The sequence below is a fragment of the Taudactylus pleione genome, unplaced genomic scaffold (genome assembly GCF_031769625.1).
Source record: "Taudactylus pleione unplaced genomic scaffold, aTauple2 ptg000536l, whole genome shotgun sequence".
In the NCBI taxonomy this organism is placed as follows: Eukaryota; Metazoa; Chordata; class Amphibia; order Anura; family Myobatrachidae; genus Taudactylus; species Taudactylus pleione.
In genome coordinates this window covers 1,565,728-1,586,589 of record NW_028284938.1, presented here as the reverse complement: position 1 = coordinate 1,586,589, position 20,862 = coordinate 1,565,728, and the positions used below count along the sequence as shown (strand labels likewise).

The window sequence follows — 20,862 nt, the reverse complement described above, 5'->3', positions numbered from 1 at the left end:
TGTGGTATCTAGCACGCAGATGTTAGCAGCTATACTCTAAGCCCTGTAAGTTGCGAGGTGGGGCTCCATGACTTGGACTTGTTTTTCCAGCGGATCCCACAGATTCTCGATCGGATTGCGATCTGGGGAATTTGGAGGCCAAGTCAATGCCTTGAGCTCTGTCATATTCCTCAAACCATTCCTGAACAATATTTATATATTGTGACAGGGCGCATTATCCTGCTGAGAGAGGCCAATGCCATCAGGGAATAACGTTGGCATGAATGGGTGTACTTGGTCTGCAACAATGTTTAGGTAGGCGATATGTATAAACGTAACATCCACATTGCCAGGACTCAAGGTTTCCCAGCAGAACATTACCCACTGCCTCCACCAATTCGCTTTCTTCCCATAGTGTATCCTGGTGCCATCACTTCCCCATGTAAACCATGCACTCGCACCCAGCCGTCCACATGATTTAAAAAAAATTATAAAAAAAATAAATAAATAAAAAAAAACGTGATTAATTGGGCCAGGCCACCATCTTTCATTGTTCCCTGGTCCAGTTCTGATGCTCACGTGCCCATTTCAGCAGTGGACAGGGGTCAGCATGGACACTGACCAGTCTGCGGCTTTGCAGCAAGCTGCGATGCACTGTGTTCAGACATCTCTCTATCATAGCCAGCATTAGCTCTACTTTGGAATAGGACAAGACAGTCACTGACCATGCTAATCAAAGTCTAGCCATCACAATTTGTCCCTTGTCAGATCTTTACACTTGCCCATTTTTTCCTGATTCCAACACATCAACTTCAAGAAGTGACTGTTCACCTTTTGCCTAATAAAGCCTACCCCTTGATAGGTGCCATTGTAAAAGAGTTAATCAATGTTATTCACTTCTCCGGTCAGTGGCTGTAGCGTTATGGCTGATGGGTGTATATACACATAACCCAGTGCAAAGGTATCTTACGGTTATTTATAATTTAATGTTAGTATTCCTTACCATGTCAACAAGTGCCACGTATAGAAACATGCCAGCTGTTATGGCAAAAATCCACAATGTAATATTAATGGCATATTGTCCAACTGCTGTTCCTATCACCATGCCTATATAGGCCATCATTGCAGACAGAAGATTGTACACAATTGCCTGATTTACGGTCATCCCAGCCTTTAGAAGTACTGCAAAATCTCCTGTTTAATCATAATAAAAAAACAGTGTATAAGAAATTTAGTTTTAAATAGAACATATGTTTAAAAATAATGATTACATGATGCACTTCAAAGAGGACCAAACAGAAAAACCAAAAATCAGAAATACAGAATCCACAAACACTGTATTATATTTGAATTTTGAAAAAAATAAATAGCCAAACGGCACAGCAACATGATTTCATTAGTGTGTGGAACATAACGGACAAGTGATTATGTAGACCAACTAGTGTGCATAAACCACTATTCATATCAGCCACATTAGTTTGGGAGCTCAGTGGTGCAAATCTGCACAATACTCAGGTTTTCTGTATTTCAGGCCCTCTCAGACACTAGAGAATGCACAGGCTTCTGTAACAATGTCTGTGTGTCACCACCATCAACCAGATGTCAATTAAGCGCCTGCCCAATGTCCAATAAGCACATATTCTATAAATACGCTTGCTGTCTTGAACAGTATTTCAGCTTTGTTTGCTCATTTCAAATTCTTGTGCAGATGCCTTTGAGGGCTAGGGTAGAGAAAACAGACACGGTCGGGATGGGTTGTAGTATGGGAGAAAAATTGTAGGGGACAGCAAGAGGTAGATGTCAGGGAGGATGTAAGGAGCAGGTCAGTGACAGATCTAAGAGGGAATACTCCTTTCCTTCCAAGGATAAGTGGTACTTGTCCAAAGCACTGCAAGGGTTCAAACGGGGAAGAGGAGATTACCTAAAAAGTTCTCCCCCTCCACCATAGATGATATTGCTTGGAGCTTGTACTCATCAGAAAAGCGATGAGGTAATTTTTCAAAGCCAGGAAAGGGGGAGAGCATTAAAAGCGCTCTATTTCCCCATACTGACACCCAGACACATCTTTGGTTCAAATAAAACGCCAAGGCGTGAGTATATCAGAGCACGACTACACACCCAAGAGTGCAGTGACGTGTGGTGAGGTCAATGGCTGTGGAAGCACACATGGAGATGGGTCTGAGTGCTGGGAGCCTGTCTCCTCCCCCTGCTCACTGTAACTCTCCCCTCGCTACACTAAGCTTCAGTGGCCATTGATTCTCCTACTTGCATCACTGTGTCTTCTCTTGCTGAGGCAGACGGAAATCTCCAAACACTGTAGTGCCCTTCTTGGTCACTTGACACATCCAAGGTGTCTATCAGTGCTCAAGGCACATCCCACATACTTAAGAGACATGACTCTATTACATTTTTATGTGCAGCTTACTGCCCATGGTTTTGCCCCACCCCCAGCTTTGTAAGCAGTGTCCAACTATACAAAAGCGAGACCGAGCAGTTGCTGACTCATCTCTCATCTCCTTGCAGCCCCAGGGAGATCCACAAAGCTGGGGAGTGGTAACTATAAAAACGATTACAATAAACAAAGATGTTCATAAGTTGTAAATATCTTCTTTGATATAAAAAGGATTTGAATAATACAAATCTCAGTATGCCTACCCCGGCTGCAGGTCCCTGAAAGAGTGGTATGTCTACCTTATAAAATGGTCCCTGTTGTGACAAAATAATTCTACATGGAGATCATGTAGGGTAAAATGGATTCAGAATAGGAGATAAAAAATAGCTCAGAATAGGCTGTTTAATTTTAATTATTTTTAATGAATAAACATTTAACTGGATAACAGTGTAAGTGAATAAAATAGTTGAACATTCAGAATAGGCTGATTAAACATTTGAACATTAATGACTACTAATCACTTAATGAGTGGAGAAATTTGGAAAGAAAACGTGTTGAACAGTGAATTGTACTGGCAAGAAGTACTAAATGCTTCTTCAGGGACTCCGGGCCTGATTCAGAGCCGCTCGTAAGCGGCCGCTCGTTCGCTCCGAGCGATGTTCGCACAACTGCGCATGCGTATGGGTCGTAATGCGCATGCGCCAACCAGTCATTGCGGTCGGAAATCGAGCGCTCGCAAAATAGCGAGTGCCTGCTAATTTGAGTGACAGGATGAGGCGTTTGTGGGTGGTAACAGGGGAAGGTGCTTGAAAACGGGGAGTGGAGATCCGAACGCAGGCGTGCCAAACGGTTAAAACGGGCGTTTTAAGGGTGTGCATAATTAACAAAGCAGCGTCATCGACCACGTCACTTAGTTGTTTCTTAGCCTGAACTGTTTGCATGATTGCGGTAGGAAAATCCAACCACAAGAATAACGAGCAGTTCAGACGCCTTTCGATGTACTCGATTAATCTAATAAATAGCGGAGATGACGTAGGATGCGAGCGGCCAAGGGGCGTTTTTACAAAATAGCGAGCGCATGTTTTGTTCGCTCGCTCAGACAGAGGCGTCAACAGACCGCAAAGAGCGAGCGCTCAATTTAAATAGCCGGCCCCTTTTTCTGAACGAGCGAGCGCAAATAGCGTCCGGCTCTGAATCAGGCCCTCCGTTCGCTGTGCTGGATTCTGATGTGGCTGCTCAGGTAAATCCTGATCAAAGTTTTTGAATAGATCAAAAACTTGTACCAGTCAATCTTTGGTGAGGATTGTGTCAGGTCCAAGTTATGAAGTAATTTTGGCATATGTTGATTTCTTTCTATCAGAAATGTGTATTTTTGTGAGGCAGTGATTACTTTTCTGTGAGCAGTGTCTCCCTGATATATGTTATTGTTAAACTTATGGAGTGATACAGCTGTGTCTTTGTGATGAGGATTTTTATGACAGTGGAAAGTAGATCAGGCCTGAGGTGTGTGGTCGTTGGGAAATAATGCACGGTCATGCAATCTAGTGTGTCCAATCATGTTGGTGGGATCTGTCACAATATACCAACACTATTTTATAAGTATGTGTGTGTGTACATAGAATTTGACGGCAGATAAGAACTACTTGATCTATCTTAGTGTCCTTTTTTTAAATTTTTTACCTCAACCCTATTTGATCCTCAATAGAAACATAGGCATAGATACTAGATGCCTAGTATCATGTAGGACCCCCTCTAGATCGGCGATGTACAGCAACTCGGCATGGCATCGATTCCACAAGTGGACGGAAAACCACTGGAGAGATGTTGACCCATGCCATCTGGAGGATCTTGGGTGTGAATGGACCCTCCACCATATTCCATAAATGCTTGATCGGGTTCATGTTAGGCAAACGTAGTGGCCTCACCATTCAAGGGAACTCTCCAGAATGCTCCTCAAACCAATTCTGGACAACTTGAGACAAATGACATGGTGTGTTATCCTGCTGGAATATTCCATCGTTGTGGGGGTACATGAGGTCTATGAAGGACTGCAAACAGCCATAAAGCAATGCAATGTAGTGGTTACCGGTAAATTACATGTTCAGGCGGACCAGAAGACCCAACCCATCTCACACCATTATGGAACCATCACCAACTTGCACAGTGCCTTGTTGACAACTGAGTCTGCGGCCTCATGGGGACTGCACCAGACCCGAACCCTTCCATCAGCCCAAAACAACTGGAACCATCATCGGACCAGGCCACATGTTGCCAGTCCTCCAGGGTCCAATTAGCTACATCACAAGCCCAGGTGAGGCGCTGTGTCTGATGTCTTAGGGGTAAATTTACTAAGATGGGAGTTCTATTTAAGAAGTGATGTTGCCCATAGCAACGAATCAGATTGTACTTCTCATTTATCTAGCACCTTCGATAAGATAATACCTGGAATCTGATTGGTTGCTATGGGCAACATCACTTCTTAATAGAACTCCAATTTTAGTAAATGTACCCCTTAGTGTAAACAGAGGCACTCTGGTGGGTCTCCTGCTCCCATATCCCATGGAATCTAAGAATGCTGCAATAACCTGGTGAATATGCACCTGGTACGTCCTGCATTGAATTTGCATGTGATTTGAGCCAGTACCGCTTGCCTGTTACCACAGACTATTCTGGCCAGATGCCGCTAGTCGCGATCATTAAGCACCCGTGGTCGGCCACTGCGCTTTCCATGGTGGGTAGTAATGCTTTCCATGAGTATTCCCGGTCTGTGCAACTTGGGAAATGGAATGTCCCATCCATCGGGCACTCACTATCATGCCCCGTTCAAACTCCGATAATTCACGTCGCCTTGCCATGAGCAGCCTAGCTGGTGTTCAAACTGACTGAAGAGATGTCAGGTTACAACAGATACAGGTTGGGGCATTTCCAAGATATCACAATACGGTGATGCCACCTACCATTACCTTTACATACTGCTATCCTATGACATTTGGCACTTCAATGAATACACTTTTTGGCCATTTTGAGAGTAGGTTGCCATAGTTGCTTGCAGAAAAACAAGAAACAAAGACTATTTTCTAAAAATTAAGTCTTCCAAATCAGCAACCTACAATATGTGTAGGTACTGCATAAATAATTACTGATAATGAACAAACATAGCTTTAATTTTTTTTTTTCAAAGGAAAACAACTTTTCATAAATGTAACAAGACTGATGACTTACCTAATTCATGGGGTAGCTCATGGCAGAATACTGCTACTGATGTGCTAATTCCACTCGTCAGGCCGCCACTGAAAGCAGCACCTGCAATGAAACAAGATGTGTATGCAATCAGAACGTGTGTGTTCCACAGAGCTCACACATACCCCTATCATCATAATGTTTGTGTGCTTGGCAATCCAAGCTACTTTCATCAGGAGATGAATTTTGCTTTTGCTGAAGCTATGAAGTAGTGTTTAATAAATCTGTAGAGCTACAATACAAATATATTAGAAAACCAGCAGAGGTATAGTTCATTTATATTGTATATGGGATATTGAAGTCTCTATGGTGAGACGAATTATATACGAGGTCTGTGATTATATAAAAGTGTAAGGGGGAAGGTAGAAAATGTGTGTTTCTTTCTTGTTTGTAACATAATCACAAAAAACTGAGGGGACTTCTCATATTTATAGCAATTTACAACATACTGATGTATAATTCATTATAATACAGGTTGAGTCTCCCATATCCAAAATGTTTGGGACCAGGGGTATTTTGGATATTGGAATATTCCGTATTTTGGAATATTTGCATAATATAATCAAATATCTTGGGAAAGGGACCCAAATCTAAGCACATAATGCTTTTATGTTCTATATACACCTTATACACACAGCCTGCAGGTCATTTTATACAATATTTTCAATAATTTTGTAACTCAAACAAAGTTTGTGTACATACATGAAATTCATTGTACACAAGTTTCCCTGAGGAAAACTGTAGCAATGACATCAGAGCACGCTGTTTATGTAATTTAATTTACAGGAATTTTACATATATTAACATCACTTACAGATGTGTCCTCACTTGTCTTTTCTGCAGTCGTGCCAAACAGACCCTCTATACGCGCCTGGTCCGCAAGACTCTGCTGGTGCTGGGCGTCTGTTTTGACAAAAAATGCGTCTAGGTTGCAATGCGATGCGAGTAGTCCTGCTAATTACTTTGACATGCGATATATCTGTGTGTGACTGAGTCTCTGAATCTATATACGAAGTGCTACAATGTAGCAGCTGCAGCTTTTTTCATTCCAAGTTCTGTTTACAGGCTCAGGCGCACACATAAATTAATCAGCACAGACTCCTGGTGCATCCTAGTCGCATGACAACTTAAGACGCATTTTCGGCAAAAATAAAAAGATGCCCGGCGCAGAGTTGCACGGGACCTGTCGGCTCACTCACACCAGCCATATCGCACTTCATAGCAAGGACACATGTGTACGTATTAAAACATCTTGAAACTTGATTGCCACAGGACCACGTAAGAGCAGTTATTCACACAGTTTCATAGCCTTCACACAAGTATTCAAAGCAAACTGAATGGGTTGTTATGTTTACAGCATTAGAAATTGTAAACATTATCTATACGCGCACAGTTGATCAAGCCTTACACACATCACGTACACTATAGCAAATGTGTACATCTACTTTGGAGACTATCCTGCATAACTCCTGGAGAAAACTAGACACTATAAAAATAAATGTGTTGTGAAAACTACATTATTTGTCACTAACTTCAGTGGACTGGTTAATCTGAGAAACATGATCCCAATGATGAAGTTGATAGCAGCATCCGTATACAATATACAGATGAGTCCTCATACATCTAGCCTCAATACGCCGCATACCGCTACTTGCCTGGTGTGAGTGAGCCGCCAGGTCCCGTGCTACTCAGCTATTGTCTGATGCGACTAGGACGCACCAGCAGGCTGTGCTGGTTGATTTGATATGTGATAATTGTATATCTGTGTGCGACAGTCTGTATATGAACCACAACCGAACTTGGAATGAAAAAAAGCGGTGGCCATTACATTGTAGCACTTCGTATACACATTCAGAGACTCAGGCACACACACATATACAAGTGTTGCATATCAAATTAATCAGCAGTGTTTGCTCGTACGTCCTAGTCGCATCACATTGTCCCTTAAGACGCATTTCTGTGGAAAAAAAAAAAGACACCTGGCGTTAGCAGAGTCTCACAGGACCCGAAGAACTGAGAGGGGCTTTTTGATGTATAAGGACACATCTGTAGTTTGTTTTGCAAAATAATTGCAAGAGTAGCAATATTAATAATGATCTTTACTTACATCCTGCCAGTTCAGTTAATGATATGACAAGTGGCCTACACATCAACACAAAGAACAACATTGAAAATACCTTGCTTACCTATTGCTAACCCATCACTGAAATTATGCATACCATCTCCCATGATTACCATCCAGGCTATACTGGAAATGCCCGTATCCTTCAAGTCTTTCCCGGAGTGGCAGTGGCCATGGGAATGGTGGGAGTGTTTGTGTTGTTTGTAATTCTTTGGCTTTTCTGTCTTTGTATTATAATTATTTTCAAACTGTCCATCGTCCACACTGTGATCATCATCGTAGGAGCTGTCTTTGTTACTATGTGCAAGGACATTGTCAACTGGAACAAATACTTTCATTGGGGACTGATGGATACTATCAATGTATGTCATTTCTGTTTCATTTAGTTGTTGGCCTTCGGTTGCAGCTGGATCTTCCGTCCCTATATTAAAAATAAAGCAAAGTTTGGTCTAACACATGACATGATGAGGTGCAATAATACTTCAATATTAAACCAGATAAAGCACAAGTACCAGATGGCAACCACCCATGTGTGGTGATGTAGTAGACTACAGTAACCAATGGACAGCCTCATAAATCGGGTCTGTACCATAGGATTGGTAAAAAAAGCAGATTTACTACAACTAGTTTTGATTAAATTATGCAACAGGGTTTGGATTGAAGCAATTGTGTACTGTCTAACAAATAATAGTTATGTTTAGGAAATGGTAGCTTCAAGTAATCCTTCAATTGTTCTTTGCACTACAAACTATTTAAAAAAAAAATGTAAATCTATAAAACAGTGTAGAAAGTAATGTCTATTTACTAATAACAATCCACTTATTATATGCATCAGAATATGAATAATCATAATAAATGTCCTGTAGCAAACCCAGGGCAGACTGCTTAGGCTATGCTGACGCAGTCCCCCGCCAGAAGCTTCTACAATAGGCACGTGAGCGTCAGAACTGGACCATGGAGCAATAGAAGGTGGTGGCATGGTCTGACAAATAAAATTTTCTTTTATATCATGTGGACAGCCAGGTGAGTGGGCGTTGTGGGGAATAGATGGCACCAGGATGCACAATGGGAAAAAAGCAAGCCAGCGGAGCTAGTGTGATGCTCTGGACAATGTTCTGCTGGGAAACCATGTGTCCTGCCATTCATGTGGATGTTACCTTGACACGTACCACCTGCCGAAACATTGTTGCAGACAAAGTACATTCCTTCATGGCAACAGTATTCCATGATGCCAAAGGTCTCTTTCAGCAGGATAATGTATCCTGCCACACTGCAAAAATTGTTCAGGAATGGCTTGCTCTGAGTGTCTTTTTAGTTTGAATATGCATCTAATGGTGCATACACACGTATCGATCGACAACGATATCGCTGAACGATCTCCCTGCACCTTCCCGGAGTGCCGGATGATCGATATCGATCATCCAGCACACCACCAATGACGGGCCAGCGACCCGCAATCATGGGTCCCTATGTAACCTGGTCAATATCGACCAGGTTGGCCTGCATGCACGGGCGATGGTCGATATTGTTATTGTCCATACATGCCCGAGCATTGCTGGTCGTTTGTGGGTTGGAAGGTACCAAAAAATGCACAATATGAACAATATCGTTATCTTTCATATCGTACATTTTTATCGTACCGTGTGTATGCACCATTAGTCACAATGCGATGCGACAAACCCACTTCACGAGAATGCACCGATTAATTTGACAAGCGACAGAGTCTGAATCTGTACACACATAGTGTGTCCGTTTTTTTTAAGCGGTTTTGTCGCATTGCATTTAAGACGCATATTTGAGCGAAAACGAAGCAAAAAAGACATACACCATTATGCACAAGGCTATACTAATATATATATATATATATATATATATATATATATATATATACATATACACACACATATACACACACACGCATTTAGTTGAATCGGTTCTAATAACAAGATTAATGTTATTTTCCTCTCATTTGAAAAGAACAAATAAAAAAAGAACAAAAAACAAGCTGTAATTGATGTTGGTAAAAACACACAAACACCTAGTATGCTTACCAACATTTGTTGTTTTTTTTTATTATATACTGTAAATATGTATAACTCCATGAAGTTAAAACACAGCTGCAGAACTAGTCTTCTGGCTGGATATGAAATTGTACAAAATAATGTTCTCTTCATGCAATGTATGCACCGAACTGCACACCAATGTGTCTTACACAACAAGGCAGTGTCAAACACATGATCATAACAAAATCTCATGACAGATGCCTGACTTGTTGCTAAACCAAAACAGGAACCTCTCCATACCCCCTTTTGTAAAAGCTCCGTGCTCTTTCCATAAGCCTGAAAAAGAAAACTCCCAGCTTGCAACATACACAGAACAAACCATAGTTTATGGAGGTGAAAGGTCAGTTCATTATGTACAACTATGGGCCTTTCCCTAGCAATTAAAAGGACAATTCATGATGTGGGACAATAGTTTCAATTACAATGAAAAAAAAAGTAGTAACTTAACAGAAGAAGGCACACTTATACCATCAGTAGTCACAAATAATGGATATTACCTGCTAAAGGTTTTAGTTGTAACCATTCAACATCTGATCTACGATTTAGTTTGAGATCAGATAATTCTCTCCCAACTGCAGACTCATCAACTTTCTGTTTCCGATTCAACATATTTGGTTTTCCCTAAAAGACAGTCACACTATAAACAGAGATTCTCCATGCCAGGTAAAATAATGTAACATTAATAGCATTTATTTACATACAGTAGCCCAGACATATTTTGCAGCAGTTTGCAGAGAATATGTATTCCAGTAATTTATGAGTATATAAGTCCCTGCCCCACATCTATATTCCCTATCATATGTACACACACTAGGGTTTATTATTTGCCAGAAGCCTACCAGTATGTTTCTTGTGGCAGAAAACCACAGCACCCAGAGGAAACCCACGCAAACATATGAAGACCATGCAAGCTCCGCATAGATGATCATTGGTCGGGAATTGAACTCATGACCAAGGCTGTGAGACAGTAATGCTAACCACTATGCCACTTGTGTTACCTCAGACATTGAAACTAGTTATGCATTGCTGTAATTCTGCTGCATTCTAAACTTCACTGGAAACATGGAAAAAGATTGTAAAAGGGAAAAGAATCACTGTAGGCTGTAAAAATATAGTTTAAACATTTTGCAAAAAAAAATTTCAAACTGAAATCTGAAAATAATTAGAGAAATGTAATAAAATAAGTTGCTTGTTATTTGCTCCCTTAAAAGCACCAAAACAGACAGTCAGTCAGTCAGACAGTCAGTCAGTCAGTCAGTCAATCTCCTGTACAGATTCTCATTCATATAGCTACATAAAGTCCTTTTAACATTGAACCTACAGTTTTTACACAAGATACACATTTTAATTGATCAATTGCTAAATGGATCCACATTTCAAAATTTACTTTGGTAACTAGAGAAATAAACTGAACAGAAATAAAATATCTTGGGCTGAAAATAGTATATACTTGGCTTAAATTTTTCCATTATCTCTTAAGACAGAAATATCTTCATAATAGGATTCCTTTGTCCTTTATACCCTTACTGGTCCTTCTGTTATGTTTCCTATACATTTCCTGAAAAGTCTGCATTTAAATACCACAAGTTTGTAAGCTCTTTAAACTGTCATCACCAGGCCTAATGATTAAACTATTGGAAGTAAATTTTGATTTCAAATGGTGTCGAACGTCTACGAACTGCGGCTATTAATACTAAGCACTATTGGTTAAAGCCTAATTTAAAATGAACTATTCATCAACTTTTCAAAATTTTGCAAATTAAATGAGGAGGTGGTGTTCGCTTATGTTTTGTGGTTTGGAAGTGCCATATGTTGCCTACCCACAGAATAGTATTCCCATTGTGGATAAATAAAACACTGAATAGAATTAACTTTTGACATCCATACCACCAAATTACTATGAAATAAACTATGATGAACCACAAACCAAGTCTGGTCATTATGTCTTTCACTGTGCAGCCACTTGAGAAGCCAATGTGGGCTGAAATTTAGACCAAAAGGAAACATCCAAGATCTGTGCTAACACTGCTAAAAGTCCCATAAATTCATAATTGCCAAAAATTAGTTATTCAGTTCTTATGAGATGGGATAATGCATGAGATCCCCAAATGCATGAACTCTTATTTCTTCTATAGGGATCCTGGATGGAGTGCAGAAAATGGTTGCTGAAAGCCATATTGTGTGTAGTGATTTTATAAATGTATCAGGTAATAGATAATGGTCAGACATTGATTAAGGTGTTTGTGACAGAAAGAACCTAAGAAAAGGACAAAGGTCTCTGTGACCACACATACTTAATCCTGAGTCAACATTGTCTTACCTTCATCTTATCTGAGTACATACACCATAAGCACAGTTGTGAGTGAGATTTCCAACATTCATAATTGAGGCAACAGTCTAATAATATTTATGTATATTTCCAAACATGACCTTTATACTTGTTAAAATGCTGATGTAGGAGTTTTCTTCCTATATAAGCTGTCATTTGTCAGTACACAATCAGCCTATTGCTCGATGTACGAGATTCCAGCTCCAAAGTGTTGGAGGTGCTCCTGGGAAGGAAACCATTTATGCTCTGAGTAGATGATCTGACAAGCAAGTTAAGTGTTACTTTTTCTTTTACTTTGTAATAAATGTCTTTTTAACTGATATTTGATTGTATGGCTTGATTAACGTCTTTGTATCCAAAGAATCTTATCTCGTTCCACCGAGAACACTGGACCTATCACATACTCAGAAATTAATGTTGTAATTCTCAATTCCACCCCACAAGTTTTGTTATATTATTTAGTGCGCAAGTACGATCTATCAGACTGTACTCTCCTAATAGGGCTTCCTTCAGGAAGAGTCATACCCCTTTCACACCAAAGTACACAGGAGCACAGGACCAACCTGGGTTGTACCTGGCTTCGCACCCAATTTCCACTGCACTTCAGCCTGAGTTATTTCCGAGTCGGCCATATTCACATTGCACCCGTGTGCAGTGGAACTCTTCTGCTGGCGCTTGGAGATTACATCAACTTCCAAGCGTCGGGAAATCTGAATCTCCCCATGTTGTAAATGTGACCTGGTTTGTACGACACAGGTTAATCATATACACTGCCCATTAACCCAGGTCCTACCCATGTCCAACCCTGTTCGCGTCCCAGGACAGATTCCCAGGTCACTGGACCTGTTTTTCAGGTAGTGAAAAAGGGGTATAAGTGTGTGCAGGTGTGCGGTATTTGAGGCAAGGACAAAACCAATCAAAACATTAAAAACTACTATGGACACTGGGGCCTTACTGCAAATTGCAAATGTGTAAACCATGTATACACAGGAAACATTTGGCATCCATACACTTACAATAGGTAGCGGAGTTAAATATATGGGATTGCTTTAACAGTGTGAAAGCAGATATGATGTAATCATGAAAACTGTGTGATGCCCAAACTTACATTTTCCTATCTAATCCAATCTGCTTCTAAAAGGAAGCACTATTTGTCCTGAAAAAAAGTATCCTATATAGATGAAAAGGGTGGGCTAAGAAATAAAGTTACTCTCACGTGAATCAATACACTGAAAAACCTAAACCATGAACTAATCATTAAGGGGCAAAAAAGTAATGCTCCCCAGTCAAGACCAGGTTATTTAACGCTAGTGCGCTGGATACTGCCTGACACAGACATCATAACTGCAGAGGACCAGCAGAGATCCCAGATATCACAAGTACATTTATCCTACTGACTACAGCAAATATTATAAGTCCCATAGGGAGGGCTCTCAAATGCAGCACTAATATCAAGTAGAGGGTGAGATATCATTTTTAATTGAAAAAGGTGGGAAATTTCTATAAGAATTGGAACAAACCAAAAAAGTTTCAAAAACAAATGCCAGGAGAACACATACCCTTCTGTCTTTATAGCGTTTAAACATTCGTAGACAATGCTCTACTATGAACAGGAGATAGATTCCACCAAGCGCTACAAGACCTTTCATAACGCTGTCATACTCCACCAGAAAATCCTCCTCATCAGCCTGACTGTTGTGCCGAGATTCTTCTGAACCATGGTCATGTCCACCTTGCGACTGTAACAAAGAACAATAAAAACATAAACGTACCTGGCAAAACAATGTAAAATGTAACCATGCTATTTTTTGAAGAAAAAAAAAAAAAATTGTACTAACTATAATAATAATTTTTTTTTTTTTAATATTGACAAATAATCCAAAATTCACTGAATAAGTGATATATGAACTATGGATATATGAATAGATTTGGAGAAAGATTTACATAAGCAACATATTAAATAAATCTTTTCAATAACAATAATATTAATAATAATAATAATGTAATTACATGGGGCAGCAGATGAAGTAATGCATCTCCACTTAATGTTCCCACAGCTAAAGCAACAAGGAAGTTGAGGAGGAACTTGAAGCAGCCTTGGTTAATGATTGGAATTAAAATAACTCCCAGCAGGGATAGCAGGCTGATCACTGTGATAGAGATGAAGCCACAAATCCAGGCTATAAAATGGAAGAGAGACTGAGCGTTAGGAAATTATTATGACTGTAGATTACTGCATGCTCTTCCAGGTAAAAGGGGGGGAAAAAAAAAAAAAAGAAATGAGAATAAATGGATGAAAACAAACCTAAACTAATCCATACCATTCAGGTGTATGATTTCCCATTGTGCTATTTAGTTTACTATCCAAAGCTCTCTAACAGACAACCTGGAGTACATTTTTTTCTTTCATAATTTATTCTTCATAAAAAATATAGTTTTGGGTTGAGAGATCAAGTCCTCAACACCATTTATATTTGTAAATACAGTCCCTAAAATGCAACATATGCATTATGATGGGACTGGGCATTTTAGGAATATAGGCCCTGATTCAGAGCCGGACGCTCTTACAGAGCGCTCGCTCTGAATCAGGGCCGTCCTTCTTGATTTTTAGAGCGGCCTCCTGGCCGCTCGTATAGCTGTGGGTGGCCACACACAGCTATAGCGAGCGGCCGGGAAGATGGACGCGATGGTCAAGACCATCGCGCCCATCGGGCTTGTGACGAGACCATTGTGGTAGGGTCTCGTTGCCGCAAGACCTGGAGTGCTTTCGGCTCAAACAGAGCCGAAAGCACTCCCACTGACATCACTTGTGATGTCAGTGGGGCCGGCCCCAGACGGCAGGCGTTCCCTTGAGAACGCCTCCGTCTGGGCAGCCACGCCCCTGGCACTCCCACCAAAGGGGGCGTGGTGACACTCAACATCGACAGCACGCCCCATTTGGTACGAGAACCGGAGCGACAGTTTGCCAGTCGCTATCTGAGTCTCGCACATGCGCATGACGGCTCAGTCGTGCGCATGCGCACTGGGCCACCATCGACCCGCTTGCGAGCGCTCATCGCTCGCGAGCGGGTCTGAATCAGGCCCGTAGTTTCACTGCCTTTACTCTATATAATAATATCCTAAGATCTGTCCAGTCTCCAACATGTATGCTCAGTGCGAGCACAACCCCTCCAATAGCTCTCACTGCAGCAAGTGACGGGACAGATCTTAGCCTAACCAGAGAGGATGGAGGGCCTGGCTGGGAATGGGCTGTATGCAGCCGCGGGAGGCAAATCAGGAATAGTGATATATTTAATGAGAATAGTGATATATATTTAGTGAGAATAGTGAAATATTTAGTGATTGTGTGCTTTTAAGTGCGGTTTGCCGAAGGAGACCCACCATTTGCTCTCTATATATTTTGTCCACTTGTATTTGAAATTGAGGCCTAGTTTTTGGGTCATAGCTTTTAAAAGAACCTAATGATGGGAAGACAGATGAGAAAGTCGCCTTATACAAGGACCTTGTTCAACTTACCAGAGGCTCCTCCTCCTCCTCCACTTTTTTCCACATTCTCTACTTGTAGATCAGTAAAATGTTTGATGCAAAACCTTCTATCAATCTGATACAACAGTGCTGGGCAAAGGTAAGCAAACTGATCAGGAGAAATTGGAGAGCTGACACTCAGCCCATAATAATGGAGGAGTTGAGTGACATTCAAACACTGAAAAAAAAAAAAAACAAATACAAAATACAATATTAATCTCCTAAAATATAACCTAACCATCAACAGCATTAAGAGGCATTACAGCTAGATATTAGCAGGGCATAAGTGTCATAATACTGGAATGTAGATCAAGCACAGCCCTAAAGGGAAAGCGGACAATAAAACACATCACCATTTTATGTATTTCATGTATTAAAAGCGATTTCTAGGTGGCAAGAGATGAACTAGGTGGAGGGGGACATGTGCAGAATCCAGATAGTCAGAATCTTGACAGATTTTTGTAAGTATTATAACCTTTACCCTAATCCACCCCCTAACACACCACCCCTCCCGCAGCCTAACCGTAACCCTCCCAACCCACAGCCTAACCGTAACCCTCCCAACCCACAGCCTAACCGTAACCCTCCCAACCCACAGCCTAACCGTAACCCTCCCAACCCACAGCCTAACCGTAACCCTCCCAACCCGTAGCCCAACCGTAACCCTCCCAACCTGTAGCCCAACCATAACCCTCCCAACCTGTAGCCTAACCATAACCCTCCCAACCTGTAGCCTAACCATAACCCTCCCAACCCACAGCCTAACCATAACCCTCCCAACCTGTAGCCTAACTGTAACCCTCCCAACACACAGCCTAACTGTAACCCTCCCAACCCACAGCCTAACTGTAACCCTCCCAACCTGCAGCCTAACCATAACCCTCCCCTAGTGCCTAATCCTAACCTCGGCAATCTGTTGGCATTCTGACAGTCGGGATGCCACTGTCGATATTGTGACCGTCAGGATGCCACTGTCGATATTGTGACCGCCAGGATGCAGACTACTTCGCGGTGAAAGTCGGTGTTCACGGTAACATGATATTTTGATCATTGCAGTATTATCCTAACAAAAATCCATACTACTCACTAATAAATTGCAGTGAGCATTTACCTATCTCCGCTATAAAATATCATTGTCAAATAAAGTCAAAACAATCTGGATGTATGAATATGGTTTCTTAACTCAGGGTGAACCTACAGAATAGTTCTGCACCAGAGACAGGAGCCTCATGTCACTACTCTGTGCTACTGGATAAACGGCTACTTCCAACAGCTTTCAGTCTCTGGCTTCTCTCATCTCTACAGCCCTCCTGGCAACATGACACTGCTCCTGTCATTTACAGCTCTTGCTTCACTAACATAGCGGAGTGGACAATTCATGGTCACAGAACACTCATGTCCTTCGGCTGTTAATAGTCCTATGATCTGACCAATTAATACAGTGGGTATACTCTGTTTAGTATGAAATGAAGATTAAATGCAAAATTATGGTCAGATTCTAGTTAACCATCTTAAAATAAGGCACTTAATTGTCATTTTTATTTCCCATCTAGGCCAAATATGCATCCAGTATCACTGGTTTACAGCTGATACAGTCATGTAAAGCCATGTGGGCATCAAGTAGGATGTATAGGGAATATTTGCAAGTGTCCATATCACAACCAATAAAAAAATAAATAAAATAAAATAAAAAAATCAGAAAATGAAAACCCCCTTCTGTTTTAGGGCTATTCCATGTCATGCATGGGACGTAAAGGAAAGTTCTACTTGATAATTAAGCTTAACTCTTTAGCTGCATACACACAACGATTTTGTTACCAACGATTTTCTGAACGATTATCTGTCAGATTTTTTTAAAGTGTAATGAACGATTTTTTTGAACTACAAACGATTTTTGCATATTCCCTTAATGAAAATCGTTGGTCAGTCTGACTGAACTACAAACGTGAACGTGCATGAACGATAATCGTTCATCGTTTTAACTTAGAAAGTGAACGATTTTTTTCAATGATTGAATGATAAAGTATATCGTTAACGATAATCGTTCAAAAAATCATTGTGTGTATGCACCTTTTGTATTAATAGCCTGCATTATTTTTTTTAAGAAAACCTATGAGAAAGAGCTATAATTCAACTTATCAACCTATGTTGAAAACTCAAAAGATACATAGCTATAGAATTTTTTTTACAGTGTCACATATGGGATATTTTATGGAATGGTCCTTTTAAACTTTACTGTAGTTGTAATTTAATCAGAGCACAGGGCATGTTTATGGTCCTTTCAGTACATCTCTCCCTAACAAATGTTTGTATTATGTTCCATGCAAATTAACAGTTTAGGTTACTTTGCTTGAAATTCCAGGTGAGGGGATGTCCATTTTCTTTATACACCAGGTGCTAATATTTCTAATTTGGTCTCTGACATGAAGTCCTTTAAAAGGTGGGAAAGAGCTTCCTAACATCCCTAACATGCTGTGACTATCTGCGGACCTCTATGCCTCACATTTTCCTCCTTCCCCAACAACTGGCATGCTACCTGATCTTACCTGCATGTCGGCAAATATGTGAGGGAGAACCACCTGGAGGGAGCTAAGCCAGATAAAGCAATCACTATCCACAAGCTCATCAGGGCATAGGCCAAGGAGCAGTCTATTTAAGGGCTCTTTGTTGCTACAACAAAAAATTATATGGGAGAAACAAGCTCACTACCAGACACAAAGACTTGGTATGTCTCTGTATCCAGGAGTGTCTGCCCTTCAGAGCCTTCTTGAACTACCAAAATCTGTGCAAATACAGACATTGTACCTGATGCTTCATCAAAGAGGAAACCTCTATGCACCGGTACCATTGGATGCCATGGAACATGAACTCAAAGAGAGTGCAGCTCATTCAGACCCATTCGCTATGATGCGTACGCTCGCTCCCAGCGTATGCAAATCTGGCTAAGTGCCGTCATGGCAGGCGATCGCACGGCAAGGCATTAGCACGCCCACTATGTCTTGGCATGCGATCACTTTGAGTATGTAGACGCCCACCAGCCTGCCTTAATACAGCCACTAGCGCATGTCATCTCCAGGAAGTGCTTGAAAACATTGGTACCTCGAGCACCATCGGATGCGATCGCATAGCTTAAGATTGCCTATACCCTGCCTCAAGGACTGCGATCACTTCAGAGTGAAATCCCACCAAGTGACGTGTACTATGACACTACCTTTTAATTATGCCTGCCTCCGAAATGGAGTTGTAACACTCAGGCACTGTGTCCACACCACCACTCCCCCGTTTCCAGTGGTCAGCCCGTCACCACCCACAAACAGCCTCTCCTGTCACTCACACCATTGAGCAGTCTATGCGCAGCGAGGGAACGCACCCCGATCTCTCGCACTGGTTCACGCACGCGCATTACGATGCGTACTCATGCGCAGATAGCGACTATCGGCCAGCTAGGAGCGTTCGCATCATACCGAAGGGGTCTGAATCAGCTCCAGTGTACCCAGGGACAGCATTTGACACGACTCAGAACTTTATGGAATGCTACTCAATAGCACTAATATTTGTGACAATTCAGGAAGTCTGACACCTTATGAACAGCACTAAAGAACCTTGTGGCTTGCCAGGAATAACTTCAAAAGAGAGAGGTCATTGTTCTAGGACTGTCACAGGTCAATACAGCCTGCAAAAAAACATCATAGACAGTCATAAGGAAGAAGAGAATAGAATTGACGCCTCCTCTCCTACTCCCCCTATACATATCTGCCTTTCAATAAAGCTTCAGCCTAAGATGGTCCTTACCGTCATACCTCTCTCCCATCACACCGCTGGTAACATGTAGGACATATGGTGATATGGTGTGACTATGATATGTCCTATACTGTACAATAAACAATATATCTGTGATAGCAGAGTAGGCTCTCTTGTCTGTGTTCTGATAAATTCCTTAATATATAGATTTGGTTGGTCATCAATATAAATTCCTGGCTGTGACATTACATAGACTGTTTTTTCTTCTCTTCCCACACCTACAGCGACTGTTTTGTTTATGTAGTCATAATTAGATTAATTATTCTGCATTCTGGCCCACTTCCTATTGGTTGCTTTGGCTTAAACCAAAAATGGAGAAAAGAGCCAATCTGCGTATTTTATTTATACCTGGAGGTGTGGCTAATATCTGGTAATTCAAATATAGTGTACATCAAACTGTTTCTGTATTGTACATTAAATCAATAGCATTAAAAATTACTTAAAAAAATATTATGGTCTTGTAAGTGAATTTAAATTGGATAAGAGTGAATAAAACTTGGTCATTTTCATGCATTTCCTATTGATAGTGGGCTGGCGCCAGGAAAAAAAAACAGAAGAAAAGGAGCAGACCATCATTGGTACTGGTGCAGGGCTATGGTATTGGGTACTGTATCACAAAGTGTCCATGGTTATTAAAGCGAAACAGCGTGTACACAGCGATGTGATCGGCAATCCCCCCCATCCTCCCCCCCAGGAATATACGCGGCCGGGACAAATTAGACAATCTGGTTCCTGACCACCCAATATGTCGGCCCCTGCCGTTTCCCGCTGCCTGGGGTAGACAGCCGCATCGTCAGGTTGAGCTGCATGTAGGGCCGACCGGACGATGTGGCCGACGACCCCACGGGAGCGCGCACAGTAGGGTCGTCAGACATAGTGACACTAGACTATTTTGAGGATTTGTCCTTCCGATCCGTTGGAGTCGGGCAAATTGCACAAAAAATGGTCTAGTGTGACTGTGTACCCAGTTTAGCGTCAACTAAAAAATTTAATTTATTCATACATGACGGAAAGTGGGAGCTGATCAAAGTAGTTTTTTAAATAAGCACATAACATTAACAGCCACGAAAAGTGCCGTTTGGAGAAAAGTTTTCGCTGATTTGAACTTTGACAGTTTTCAAAGTATCTCCGTATTCAATTCCTTGGAGTTTTTCCGGCTAGGGGAAAACTCCATAGGCAAAAACTGGCGAAAAAGTTTCTCCAGCTAAAGAGTAAAAAAGTGCAAAATCCATATTTTGGGGTACAAATGTGGGGACTTGGTTCAGAACCATTTGGACAGCCCACCTAATGACTAAATAGTAAAAAACAAAAAAAAAAAACAAAAAGCTTTTTTTTACATTTTTTTTTATTGAAGCAGAAAACACCGTACATCAAAATAATAAGAAATAGAGGGGTGCAGACTGATTTCCCC

At 41.2% G+C, this 20,862-nt stretch overlaps 1 protein-coding gene across 2 annotated transcripts in view; it reads right to left on the bottom strand.

The window, feature by feature from the left end:
• SLC39A10 (solute carrier family 39 member 10) overlaps positions 1 to 20,862 on the bottom strand; it is an 82,003-nt gene that overhangs the window by 7,698 nt on the left and 53,443 nt on the right. For both annotated transcript variants that reach the window (XM_088451042.1, XM_088451043.1), the window contains exons 4-10: positions 15,642 to 15,828; positions 14,136 to 14,305; positions 13,685 to 13,864; positions 10,294 to 10,417; positions 7,798 to 8,154; positions 5,594 to 5,674; positions 983 to 1,173 (exon numbers count right to left, since the gene is read on the bottom strand). In XM_088451042.1, coding sequence (XP_088307168.1) covers positions 983 to 1,173; positions 5,594 to 5,674; positions 7,798 to 8,154; positions 10,294 to 10,417; positions 13,685 to 13,864; positions 14,136 to 14,305; positions 15,642 to 15,828 — 1,290 coding nt within the window. The remainder of the gene's footprint in view (positions 1 to 982; positions 1,174 to 5,593; positions 5,675 to 7,797; positions 8,155 to 10,293; positions 10,418 to 13,684; positions 13,865 to 14,135; positions 14,306 to 15,641; positions 15,829 to 20,862) is intronic.